General features: G+C 37.9%; 2 protein-coding genes across 2 annotated transcripts in view; one reads left to right on the forward strand and one right to left on the reverse strand.

The window, feature by feature from the left end:
• Nucleotides 1–4,915: 4,915 nt before the first annotated feature.
• On the forward strand, nucleotides 4,916–12,721 carry nrbf2a (nuclear receptor binding factor 2a). The gene is made up of 4 exons (XM_079833429.1): nucleotides 4,916–5,065; nucleotides 8,180–8,291; nucleotides 8,407–8,447; nucleotides 11,571–12,721. The coding sequence occupies exons 1-4, from the start codon at nucleotides 5,036–5,038 to the stop codon at nucleotides 12,033–12,035; spliced, it is 648 nt and encodes a 215-aa protein (XP_079689555.1). The 5' UTR covers nucleotides 4,916–5,035; the 3' UTR covers nucleotides 12,036–12,721.
• jmjd1ca (jumonji domain containing 1Ca) overlaps nucleotides 12,618–14,191 on the reverse strand; it is an 88,113-nt gene continuing 86,539 nt past the window's right edge. Inside the window, exon 27 of the mRNA XM_079833416.1 lies at nucleotides 12,618–13,489. Coding sequence (XP_079689542.1) covers nucleotides 13,391–13,489 — 99 coding nt within the window. The 3' untranslated portion in view covers nucleotides 12,618–13,390. The remainder of the gene's footprint in view (nucleotides 13,490–14,191) is intronic.

The raw sequence follows: 14,191 nt of genomic DNA on the forward strand, positions 1-14,191 counted from the left end.
CATTCTAGCCTGTGTCCGTCTCCTACACAGTTTACGTGCAGCGCTTTTGAGTTCTAACCGGCAACCTCCCGCAGTTTCTCTTGAAGCCAATACGGAAGTGACTTAAACTGCAATTCATCGACTGGCCACTAGAGACTGGCTACAGAAGTGAGCAGAATCTCATTGAGCCCCATGTTAAAATGCCCAACTTTACAGCAGAATAAAACATGTTTACAGCCTGGTACAAATTGTGGTTTTGGTCTATACGGCTAATTTTGCCCTTCATGACAACTGAGAGGGGGGTGAATTTTTTTATAACTCATTCTTTTACATTATATAAAGCCTTAAAGTTCTGCATAATTACAGTATTTCACAATTGCTAAAACACTAAACCCCATTCTCTGAACCCAATGCTCAGTGGCCTTGACCCATTTGTCAAATCAGTCACTTTGTAGGCAAAACCTTAAACAAGTTCAGGTAGTTAAGAAACTTTTTACAAATCTCATCCACTCTTTTTGCAAAACTCTGAACACAATCTTACTCACTAAAACACATTTTGCACTGTGTTGCAAAATGGTACATACATGTGGCAAAAGTTAAACACAACTTCAACACAGCGGTCATCGTTTACACACAACAACTCAAAATTGTCCACACTTGTTTCTATTGATGTGTTCAAATCAGTTGTCTAGAATATAAGCCAGTTCAGAGTACACAGGTGGCCCAGGTATACGTTGAGTGTTGGTACCACAATGGATGGAAAAAATGTGAGAGGCAGAGGAGGAAGAGTACAAGGACAACGAAGAGCAAGAATAGTTATTTGTAGTAATAGTTATTACACAATTACTGTGAGTAATTGTGGGCGCATCAGTGTAATCTGATGCTGCTTTAAATGTTGTACATGTCATGTCATGACTACCATGTTGCTCGGAACTGCACCTAAGAATTTCACCTACTGTTGCACTTGTGCATATGTAGAGTGACAAATAAAGTGATTTGATTTGATTTTGATTTATTTCAGATCAAATTCGGGCAACTGTGATAGACCATGTTCTTGTTCATGGAATGAAAATGAGGGAAGCAGGACAAAGAGTACAACCCAATTCGTCCAGATTATCTGTGGCCACCATAATCAGGACATTCAGAGAAGAGAACAGGTAAATGTATTGTTTTTCTAATTTGTGCGACTGAAAGTTTACTGCATTTGATATAGTACATCAGTGTGTCAAAAGAAAGGGGAGTGAGGGAAAAAAGAAAAAAAGATTTACAATACATTTTACATATGAATGTGATGTCCATTACTATTGTTTCTGTATGAATACATTTGTAAAAGCATTTTCCCTTTTGTAGAATTGCAAGACTACCAAATGAGGGTGGAAGGACTCCTTTATTCTCCCAACAGCAAGAGGCTCTCATTGACCTTGATTTTGCAATTGCACAATATTTTTTGTAGTACAGTTTTTCTCGATTGCTAAGACACATTTCTTGAAAGCTGCTCTCCTTTTCTCTAAACTGTGAACACAAAACCCAATTTTCAAGCTACATTCACAAAACCTCAGACTCTTCTTTCAAAACCAAACTTTCACCTCAAAACAGTTCAATCTGTGCTCAAAACTGAACTATGTTGTCAAATCGTGCCCCGCGTCAATCAAAATTAAAAACACTACTGAACAGTCACTAAACACTACGTAGAAAAATAGAAAACACAATGCTCAGGACATGAAGCTGGAGAAATAAATGTTTATTGTTCACTGTAGGCTAAATGCATGTTGCAAAACAAAAAAAACCTGTTCATTTAGCACTTGTACAAAAAGACAAAACAGAAATCTTATGCATTTGCCACTTGTGTACAGTAAGCCCATGTGAAAATAAAGTACAAAAATATACATGGAATACTTGGCCTACGAAAAGTTAGACCAACCCTCCAATACAATACTACAGTATATTGGTACAGTGATGTACTGAAACATATATTTACTTACAGTATACTGTGGTACAGTATATAGTATGTCATACAATAATTGCTGTCAACATTTACATACTGTACTATAATGTCAAAAAAAGGTAATTACCTGTTCTCTTCTCTAAATCTTCAGATTATGGTGGACACAGTGAATCTACTGATGTTTGGTTGTACTCTTTGTCCAGCCTCCCTCATGCTCATACCATGGACAAGAACATGGTCAATTACAGTAGCTCTGATTTCATCAGATATTACTGTTCTTTGTCTTCGCTGATCACCTCGACCACCTTTGACCTCCTCTCACACGAACTCTTCCTCTCAGATTTCTATCCATTGTAGGGCCTCACAAACCAGTGCTCTCTGAACTGGCTTACTGTACATGTTCCCTCACATCATTAGCCACAAGTGTGATCAATTTTGAGTTGTTGTGTTCAAGTGGTGACATCTGTGCTTTAATTGTGTTTGACTTTTGTCACCTGTGCTCACCATTTTGCAGCACGGGTGCATCACAATGAAAATGTGTTGGCAAGTTGTGTCTAAACAGGTGAAAAGTGCTTATGGTTTTGCCAAAAGAGTGATTGATTCAATCAGTGGGTTCAGGCAACTGAGCATTTGGTTCAGACAATAGGGTTTAGTGTTTTAGCAATTGAGAAAAACTGTAATACGCTTTTCATTTAGAGTTGTCTTTGTTCTTTGGCCTTACTTTATTTTATGCTGAAAATACAGAAATGCAATACTGTATTACTTACAGTACTTGCAGTATGCAATATATTTGCTGTACTGAGTTGTGAATTATTTACTTTTATTTATGGCAAAATTATTTTCTATATGCAATAAACATTTTTTCTCTGTAACTACATGCCCTGGACGCTGTGTTCTCAATTTTTTGATGTAGTGTCTAATGAATGCTGATGAGTGTTTATATATTGACTGGCTGTGTTTATGTTTTGAAAGCATTGTTTGATTTTGAGCACAGAACAAATGGTTTTGAGGCAAGTGTTTGATTTTGCCAGAAGAGTCAGGGGTTTTGTGAATGTAGTTTAAAGACTGGGTTTTGTGTTTAAAGTTTTTAGAATATGGGTGAATGTTTCAAGAAATGTGTTTTAGCAATTGAGAAATACTGTAAGGGCGTGGCCACTTTGAGTGACAGGTGGATAGCCATCCGTTAGTCATCGCGTCACCTCAGCTCCTCCCACGTCCCGCCTCTTTGCCCATTTTCTGTTATCCGGGAGTGACGCGCGATGACGTGCTGCCAAGATGGCAACGGCCAGCTCGTCCCTACTTTACGCTTCAAAACTGCTCTTCAGAATCCTATGGGTGACGTCACGGACACTACGTCCATATTTTTTACAGTCTATGGTTCTACCGCAGCCTGTTCACATGAGCACCACCACATGTGTGTGATGATGACACGGGAGTCGCACTGTATTTACAACGTAAACAGCGTTGGAGACTAACACAGGCTAGAACAAAATTGTTGAATAAAGTCATTATTTTAGTTTGTTTTTGCACACAAAAAGTGTTCTCGTCTCTTCATAAAATTAACCACTGGAGTCACATGGACAATTTTAACAATGTTTTTACTAAATTTCTGAGCCTTGAAAGTGTTAATTAAATAGCTGGAGGGGTTCAAGCTCTCGGATTTCATAAAAAATATCTTACGGGTTTGGAACGACACAAGGGTGTGTAATTAAAGGGATAGTTCACTTCAAAATTAAAATGTCCTGATATTTTACTAACCCCAATCTCATCCAAGATGTTCATGTCTTTCTTTCTTCAGTCGAAAAGAAATTAAGTTTTTTTTAGGAAAACATTCCAGGATTTTTCTTCATATAATAGTTTTCAATTGCAACCAAAATGTTGAAGGTCCAAATCAATGCAGTTTCAAAGTGCTTTGAAGGGCTTCAGAGGCTCTGCACGATCCCAGACGAGGAATAGGGTCTTATCTTGCGAAACGTCATTTTCATTTTTTTTCTTAAATGAATATACTTTTGAACCAATATTGCTGATCTTGCGCTGCTCTGGGATGTGCCACGGATTGCACAATCATGTCGAAACCATCTCACTAGACGTAGGCAGAAGTACTGCCCCAAACGCTCGTGTGAAGACTAATACAAACGCCCTTTACCAAGAAAACACTCCATCTTCAACCTCAAAATCGTAAGACATCATTGTTTTACCTTTTTTTTTGTGCTAAAAGGGCGTTTTTATTAGTCTTCACACGAATGCTTGGGGCGGTACTTCTGCCTACGTCTAGTGTGGCGGTTTCGACGTGATTACACCATCACTAGCACGCCGCAGAGCAGCGCAAGATGAGCAATGTAGGTTAAAAAGTATATTCTTTTTTTTTTGAAAATGACCGATGGTTCCTCTAGATAAGACCCTATTCTTCATCTGGGATCACGCAGAGCCTCTGAAGCCCTTCAACGCGCTTTGAAACTGCATTGATGTGGACCTTCAACATTTTGGTTGCAACTGAAAAGCATTATATGATGAAAAACCCTGGAATGTTTTCCTCAAAAAAACTTAATTTCTTTTCGACTGAAGAAAGAAAGACATGAACATCTTGGAGGAGATGGGGGTGAGTAAAATATCAGGACATTTTCATTTTGAAGTGAACTAATCCTTTAATGACAGAATTTCCATTTTTGGGTGAACTATCCCTTTAAAATATGTCCGTGTCATTGTTTTGTCTCAAGACGCGCGTCTTGTTTTTTCTACGTTTATAAAAGATACTTACGTGCTCTAACTGAACTAATCTAAACCATATCTGTGAGATGATCTATCAAATAATGTGATTGTGTAATTCCTGACAACGATCCTCATCTATAAACCAAGCTATTTTCTTCTCCCGCTCCTCTGATGCTCGTGACGGGAGATTATGGAGATTAGTGCTGTGCCGCCGTTGTCCAGGAGATGGCGTCATACGCTGCGGAGTCAGGCTTCCGTTCTCACGTCACTACAAACAAACACGCTCGTGAAGTTGCGCAAGGTCAGTGTCCAGTCACCGCTACTGTTTTTGTCCCGAGTTCTCGGAGTGAAATTAAGGAATTAAACATTGCTAAATCTGGCAAACATGGGAATGAAATAGAAATGGAAGTAATGTACAGCCCTCTAAATCGTGTAAGTGAACTTTATCACTGTATAGGCAGTGGTTAAATTGGCTTTTGTAGGGAGGGGGAGCCCTTATTTACGGTGAATGGTCATTCAAAATCGCGCCGGAAAAATACTTAATGTGTTTTTACACCAAAGGGGCTCTTTTTCCAGTATTACTGTGTAAGTTAGAGTTGAGTTATTCAAACAAAGAGAAATACTTTACAGTTCACTTAGGACCATAAGCATTTTTTTTTTAAATCAGTGAAGTCCCAAATTTGAGGTAGTTAGGGGGGTTCGGGGGAATGCTCCCCCGAGAAAATTTTGATTTCTCTGATCTACATTATGTGCATTTTTAATAAGTTTGAAAGCCAAAAATTATAATTTATAATAAATAGCTTGTCAGTGGGCAGTAGATTATTTGACAATACTCCCCTAAAGATGAGTGTCCCTGAAAAGGGTTGGGAACTTTTTTTGACCAAAGAGCCATTTTTTTTTTCATTTTTGGTAAATGCATTTTTCCAAAAGAGCCACAATCAAAAATTATATAAAATTATTATTAATTTTTTTTTTTCCAATAAAATGTCAACAATAGTAATTATTAGGTCCACAACTAAAAACAAACAATTATGCAGCAAACAATAAATAAGTTGCAATATGGAATTAATTGTGCAGAGCTCTCACTGTGAGGTTGACCAAATGATGAGTATAAATCCTCTTCGTGTGTGTGAACGCCCACAGTGCTTACATCTACTATGTTTATGTGAATACTCGAATACTTTTGATAGCCTATATTTCTGTGTTTATTTGGCCGTTTAGGCGCGCAACCGAAGACAAAGGCTAGAATGCTTGTCCGTTTGTGTTGCGCTCGGAGCGCGCACAGCATCCTGTCAGTAATTCAGTTGTCTTTCGTGACTTATCATGCTTTTATTATTTATTTTATCATGACACTCGCGAACAGCACTGAACACACAACTTGAATATTATGATAAACTTGTCATTAACTTCGGTAGGCTGTACAACAAGGGAATTGTAATTGGCTGCTTTTTTCTGCAGAGAACGGATCTCTGTTGATGCGTGTGTCTAATCTTTTTATCGATCATGTTAGTAAATGTTAGATATGTTGGTAAAGTGTGAGAGACCTGGCGAGCCATAGGTTCCCGACCGCTGCTCTAGCCGTTCGCGGATTTCCATGGTAACTCACTGTTAGAATTGTGACGGTTTTACCTTGATGGCTGTGGGCGCGGTGCTGAACCAGAGAACGCAGCGATTAATGCATTATGGCATCTGATAATTCCATATAGCCTGTATTTGTCAGGAGACGAACAATAATTAAAGTCTAATAACAATATTTCGTGCTGAAGGAGACGGAGCTGAGCTCCAGCAGGGTGTGTTGTGGACCTGAGGAGGCGGAGCTGCGCTCCGGTGCGCTCCGGCCCAATTTAACCTCTGTGTATAGGCTAACTGTAAAATGTTCTGGGAAATTGTGGTTACTGGAGTTTATAAAGCTAAAAACAACAACAACAAAAAAAAAGTTTTTCTGGCTTTACCTGTTTTAAATAGGCAACATATGTCCCACTTCAACCTTGAATGCGATTAACAAGTGTTCATTTGTAAGACCCGTATGTCAATAGCTTATTTAGGCCTAGTAAAGAAGTCGCCTAGGTAAATCAATAAATACAATTCAAAAGATGATAAATATTGTGACTATTGTCAATATAACTGGCTTGCAGTATTCTCTTTTAAGAGTTATGAAATATATACTGACACGTGGTATTGTTTGGATTGCATTTACAGCACTGGTCAAAAGTTTGGAAACATGTTTTAATGATACATTGCCATACAAAATTAAGATAAAAAGATAAACAAAATAAAAAAAGGAACACATATTTTTTAATATTAGCAATATTTTTAATTAGCAAAGACACATTGAATTGACAAAAAAGACAGTAAAGACATTTATGATTAATGAATATTACAAAAAAGTTATATTTATAATAAATGCTGTTCTTTTGAACTTTCCATTCATCAAGGATCTTGGAGAAGAAAAAAACCACACTTATTATTGATAATAATAAGAAATGTTTCTTTAGTACTAAATCAGCATATCAGAATGATTTCTGAAAGATCATTTGACACTGAAGTAAATTCAGCTTTACGTCACAGGAATAAATAATATTTTACAATATATGACAACAGAAGACAGTTCATTTAAATTGTAATAATATTTCACAGTATAACTGTTTTTACTGTATTTTTGACGCAGCCATGGTGAGATTAAGAGACTACTTTCAAAAGCATTAAAAATCTTAAAGTTTCCAAACTTTTGACCAGCACTGTATAGTCCCGGTTTTAAGACTCAAGCATCAAATATTTATTGAACCGTTAAATGTCTTTAACTACTATATAACTTTTAACCCTTGTGCTGTGTTGAAAACCCTGTAACACGTCTTTATTCCCCGTCAAAAATAACCGGCCTTTTAAAAACTGCTTGTAAATAACTCATTATGCTATGTATTCACCAAATATTGGATTGAATCTTTTTGTCAACTTGTTTTCTTTAAATTATCACTATAAATTACAAAAATATTTAGGGAAGTAGACATACCCTGAGTGAGTAAAGTTAGTAAGTTTTAGACCAATGTGACGACGTTAACTAGCATTTTCAGGAAAAATGACCCGAACACAACCTGAGAGTTAAAGAGTAAAATTATCATCATAAATTATCATAAATTATCATCATCATTTTGATCAATGCACTTGTGTACATCCATGTTTTTACATACCTATTTTGGTAACACTTTATTTTGTATAAGGAGAGAAAATATAAGTATTTTCCTCCGCAAATAAAAGTATAATTACAGTGTAACAAAGACTGTATAAAGTGTAACCATTTTTTTTTTAAAATTGGCACGTAATTACTGCTGTAATTACATCTATAATAATTACACTATTGACCTTCCCTCACATCTTAACCCACTCTTAAACCTAACCATACGACAAACCTGTCCATATCCCACCTCAATAACAGCAAAAGTGCTTTACAATACAACATGAACACCATAAGTACATTTTAGCTATGTTAAAGACACCTAATATAAAGTGGGACATAATTATTTAAATCCTGTAACCCTCTTTCCCCAGAAAACATGGCAATTGTCTTTACTACAGGCCCACCATCACGGCCGAAAGGCAGATCAGTTGGTGGCGAAGGAAAAATATGAGGAGGCGATTTTATGCCATAGGGAAGCAGCAGGTAAAGTAATGAAGTCCCCTTTGTTCTCCAGACAATCCACACATGAAGAATTGGCAAAGTTGCAGGAAGATAAATGAAAGAATAAATGAATGTGTCATTGTCTCCCTCTGCTCAGAGCTGTTGAAAGCAGCCTTATCAGTGGCTCAGAGTGAACAGGTAAGACGGCATGTTTATGAGGCAGGCGTGACTCCAGTCCAACTGTCTGCCTTCCAGTAGTGTACACCTGCATGTTCAGTGTCTTTTACAGTTACTTTTCCAGTTTTTCAGATTTTAAAGGGTGCATAACACAGTTTCTGCCAATCTCATGTTAATCTTGAGCACCTATAGAGGAGTACTGCATCCTTCATATCTCCGAAGAGTCTTTAGTTTGATCATATTTATATAAGACAGATACACTGTACCGACCCTGGATAACTTTCGAATTCACTTTTCATTCGTGTTGTTTACATTATATGCACTTACACGCCGATTGCCAGCAAAACACACACATTTGATGCAGTTTCACTCACCGCCTGCGGTTCAGACTCATGACCGGGAACAAACACACTTGCAGAACTCCGTTGCTGCACCGGAAAAACAAACTGCACCCACTGTTTCCTTAAAGGGATAGTTCACCCAAAAATGAAAATTAGCCCATGATTTACTCACCCTCAAGTCATCGTAGGTGTATATGACGTTCTTCTTTCAGACAAACACAATCAGAGTTATATTACAAAAGTCCAGGCTAATCCAAGCGTTATAATTGCAATAATAGTTGCTCTGTTTTTGAAGTCCATAAAAAGTGCACCTATCCATCAAATAACTGCTCCACACGGCTCCAGGGGTGTTAATAAAGGCCTTCTGAAGCGAATCCATGCGTTTGTGTAAGAAAAATATCCATATTTAAAACTTTATCAAGTAAAGTTCCAGCCGATCGCCTTCCGTGGAAAAGTGTTGAAAGTTGAAAGTGAACCTCAAGATGCGTACGTAATGTCATGACGAGCGGACCTGGTCGCGTTAGTCTTTCGATCGGCAGGGGAACTTTCCACACATTTTCCATAGATTGAACAGGGAAGGCGGTCGGCCGAAAGTTTACTTGTGTAATTTACAGTGTAAATAAGTTGGAATGCATGAAATAGCATTAGACCCCCCCTTTAAAATGTATTTTATAATATTCAAATACAAAGTAGAAGTGTTTTTTTTTTTTATATAGATTTAAAAATTTTGCAGTAAAATATACAAAAACCACTAGGCCAGTGTTATATATTTTGTTCAGTTGAGTACTGACAATATCCCAAATGTTTCCAACTATTTGTAAATCGTGAGAAATTGCTATTTTAACCAAGGAACCGGGACATGTGAGGGAGTCGCCTGTCAATGGCGTCACATCTGCGTTACCCTCTGTTTTATTTTGCAGAAACGCTTTACTCTCACTGCAGTGTGAACAAGTGTCATAGCAGCCGCAGAGCGAACGCACAGAGTAACGTCATAACATCATTTTCAACACACTCAGATGTATCTAATATGATAAACAGAGCTGCGTTACCTCATACTCATTGCCGGAAAAGCGGAAGTCCCGCTGCTCGCGAGGCGTGTGTTGTGTTCATCTTATTAAAAATCGCTCCAGCGGCCTTGCTCAGCTCCACAACACTCGGTCCTGCTCTGCTTCAAACTACAGTAACGTTAATAATCTCATCCATGAACAGGATTTATGTCCGAGTCCTATCCCGGTTCTTTTCCACCGGCTGTGAGGTGAAGACCACATGTCCCAAGAGTCTGCGCTCAAACGTGGCGTCATCAAACTACGCCTTTGTTTTGAATAGGTGACCTCTAGTGGACGGAAAAGTTACATAGTGTAGCTTTAAGGGGAATAATTGTAATAGTTGAGTATATCACAAAAATCACAAACGTTTCTTTTGTAAATAATGTGTAACTTATAGACAGAGTGACAGACCCCAATTTTTAGAACTTTAGGGCAAAGATGGTCTCAGATTTCATGTCGGCCTACTTAGATTAGACTATATTAATGCAAAGACTTACATTACCGTTAAAAGTTTTATTTTTTGACGTGTTCGAAAGAAGTCTCACCCAGACTGCATTTATTTCATCAAAAATACAGTATATAGTAGGGATGTCCCGATCAGGTTTTTTTGCCCTCGAGTCCGAGTCCGGGTCATTTGATTTTGAGTATCTACCGATACAGAGTCCCGATCCGATACTTCTATAATACATAAAAAAGAATAACGAAGAGCGAAAAAACAGATCCAGGATGTTCCTTATTTTTTATTTAATTCACCTTATTTAACCAATAGCGTCTCTGCAACAAAGTGGAGTCAAAAGGGTCTAACTCTGTGCCACCGCATAACTATATTCAAATAATGAGAATATATACACATATATATCCGAGTCCTGATCGGGAGGTAACGTCCGATTCCGATCGAGTCTGAAACCACGTGATCGGGCCCAATTTCCAATCACATGATCGGATCTGGATCCCTAGTATAATATTAATATTGTGAAATATTATTACAATTTTAAAAATAACATTAAAATATAATTTATTTTATGAATTTTCAACATCCTTTTTCTAGTCTTCAGTGTCACATGATCACGTGAGTTTTTTGTTAAATTTGTAAATGTATTTCTTATCGGATAAAGAAAATTACTTTTTTATGTACGGTTCTTGCTGATTTCCCTCCAGCGTTTTTAATGCAATAAAATGCGCATAAAAAAACAGTGGATGGAAATGTGTCATCTTTAAATTCCACTTTAAAGTGAAGTTTTTTGGCTTTTATGTAAATATAATAATATTATATAATAATGTTAGTCTTACTGTTATCTATAAGCTTAGTTTGCTGCAAAACAATGACAAAATTCACAATAAGCATTCAAAACTTACGGTCTCTCACCAATATGATCAATGATTTTGATGGCATCACTCTGCACTTCATTTTCTGGTCAGATTTTCTGTTCAATCAAATGCTCTCTAGAATCTGAATAATCTTGACTATTTTCTACATGGTGAATGGCAGATAGTGCACTATATAGGTGATAGGGAATGATTCAGACCATTGGGGCGATATGTCCCGCCCTGCCTTCTTGTTTCAGTGGAAATTACATCAACACACTGAAATTGTACTGTACAAAAACACATTTGAAAGGTCTCCCATGTACTTTTTAAGCTACAATAAACTTTCTTTTACATTATATACAAATTTCTACACTTATGTACATTTTCTTTTCAGAGTGTAGACATTGCTGTAAAGTAGTTATTTTAACTATATTTTGATATTTATCAAGGTACGGCTGTCTTTAGAGCTCCAGAGAGACCGACATCTCCAACAGCAGCGACTGATCAAGATGAGCTGCAAACAGGCTAAACTCAAAGAAAAGCCCCTGGTCAGCCCTTCAAAACACAGCTCACCCCCGATAACACAGCGTCCCAGTCAAACAGCCCTCCAAAGTCCCCCGCTCGGCTGGAAGGCTGTCAAAGATGACAAGACTCGGCTGGAAGAGCAGAGCACTGCCATCGCTGACCTGTGGAAGCTCATGGCTGTCCTGCTCACAGAGAACAAGCGGTTGCTGGAGGAACACGAGAAACTGAAAGCAGAGAATGCTAGTCTGAAGAGAGACCCTTATGAGGAGTATCAGAGCCCCTCGGCTTCTCGAACTCAACCTTCACCGCTGGGTATGAAGCTCCTGCACGTGCCCGCTGACCTCCAGAACGAGATACAGCTACTGTTGGAGATGGCAAATGACAGCTAGGCCAACATCCACCTACATTACTCAAAATGTTGAACAGTAGGGAACTAACAGGCATGAGGAAAAAAGCATGAACTTTAGTGTGGTTTATCAAAGTTGACCCTATTTATTTACTTTTTTGAACATGTAATAATAATGAAAAAATTGAAAAATTCACTCTGAAATGTCATCACAGATGTGGTGCTAATGCGGTCTCATGACTTCCAGAGTTGAGCGGTAATTGTCTAAAAGCTGCACTTACACTTTACTTTATAAAAGTGTGTATGTGAGAGCAGTGACGTAAAATGGACTTTTAGAAGACCAACGGCCAAGGTCAGGATTTTTTTATTAAATAATTATAAAATTATATTTTGGTTCGTTTTTCGACAAAGCCTGTTTGTTAAAGTTTGAAGCTGGTCACTGGTCTGCCATTTAAATTGATTGGCGCGAGCTATTTTTGTGGTCTGAAACGGTCATATGGCATTGGATAAACACCTGAGTAAGTAAATTATTTTTGGGTGAACTATCCCTTTAAATAAAAACCTGACTGAATAATCTTTCATTGTTTTTTTATAGATATTAATGGAGCATGTAAAGACATAAATTGTGATCATTCCATTTTTAATGGAAAATGTAAAATGTTTCTTTAACTCCAATGTACATACAGTAGCAAACAACACATACAGCAAATAAAGCACACCATGTTATAGAAAATCATAATTAATATATAGATATATATATATTTATGTATATTCTGCTATTTACATATTACATTTCAGCTGAAAATTTCACAATATCTTTTTTTCAAACAAACACAGAATAAACAGCAATTTCTTTAATATCGTCCCTCTGCACAGTGAATATTTGCCAAACTGTAAATAATTTAATGTTGCTTAAACATAATAAAAACCTGTCAGTTTGGCAGCTGCTGATGTGATGGAATGCTGCAATGAATCTCTGCTCTCTCCAACGGTCCAAAACACAGCATGGTGAACACTTCGCAGTGCAAGAACTACTGATACAGAACAGATCATGGATCATTATCGAAACTCGTATTTGCCAGTGTTCTTCTTTATAATTGTTTTCCACGGCGAGGGGAAGCTTTAAAGCGCACTGCACCTGTCTGGAGAGCACAGTGCACTACTTTTATCTTGTTTGTTGTACCGCTTACCTCACCTCCTGTCCCATTCAGGAAGACACAACAGGGAAGGTCAAACAAAGAGAATAAAATCAAAGAGAAGAGCTTGACATCATAAAGGAAGCCACAGAGCCTTGCAGAGTGGCCCGTTTTGTTGGAATCAAGCACCGAGGTTCTGTCCTGGAGAATCTTGGGATTGTCTTTATGCTCCAAGGGTTTGGACAGAGGAGATGATGCATTGTCAGGACTCCTGTTTTACCTCGTCTGTGCTCTTCTCCTTTAAGTGGTTCCTCAATGTGGCCACAGCATCTTTCACAGAGTGATAAAAGATGTTCTTCACCTGAACAATAAACAGGAATTAAAAGATATTGTGGAATTAGATTTTACTTGTGCATAATTAGTAAGCATCACAATCAGGGAACATAAAACTGTAATAGCAATTGTGGCTACACCATGCCTCTTATGAATCATGCCTCTTTCCTGTAGCTCAAACACTAGAGCGTGGCGCAAGCAACGCCAAGGTCATGGGTTCGATTCCCAGGGAAAGCAAGAACTGACAAAATGTAAAATGTGTAGCTTGAAGACAATGTAAGTCGCTTTGGATAAAAGCGTCTGCCAAATGCATAAATGTAAATGTAAATGTCTTATTACTCAAGGCTTGAATACACTATACGACTTTTAAAATCTGAACATTTGCTGACTTTGTAAATGGTTACAGAAGGAAAAGCAGACATCACACACTAAACGACACTACTGACTTTCAATCGTTCTAAACTTGTACAAACTTGAATTGCTAGGAGACCCATGACAGATAAAAACAATACATATCATACACCTGACACAATGCGATGCCAGGCACAACGCAAGTGCGTGGCTGTAACTGTGACATTTTTGCTAGTTTCAGCCCGACGCAGTTATCGTTTTCACGTCCAGCACCACGTTGTTTAGCAAATGCACTCGTGCCCATCTGTTCGCCCATGGGTGTGTTGGTCTGAAAACCAGGCGTGCTCAGGCTCATTGTTGGCGCGTTGCTATTTTGAGG

This window comes from Gobio gobio, assembly GCF_949357685.1.
Source record: "Gobio gobio genome assembly, chromosome: 13".
Taxonomy (NCBI): Eukaryota; Metazoa; Chordata; class Actinopteri; order Cypriniformes; family Gobionidae; genus Gobio; species Gobio gobio.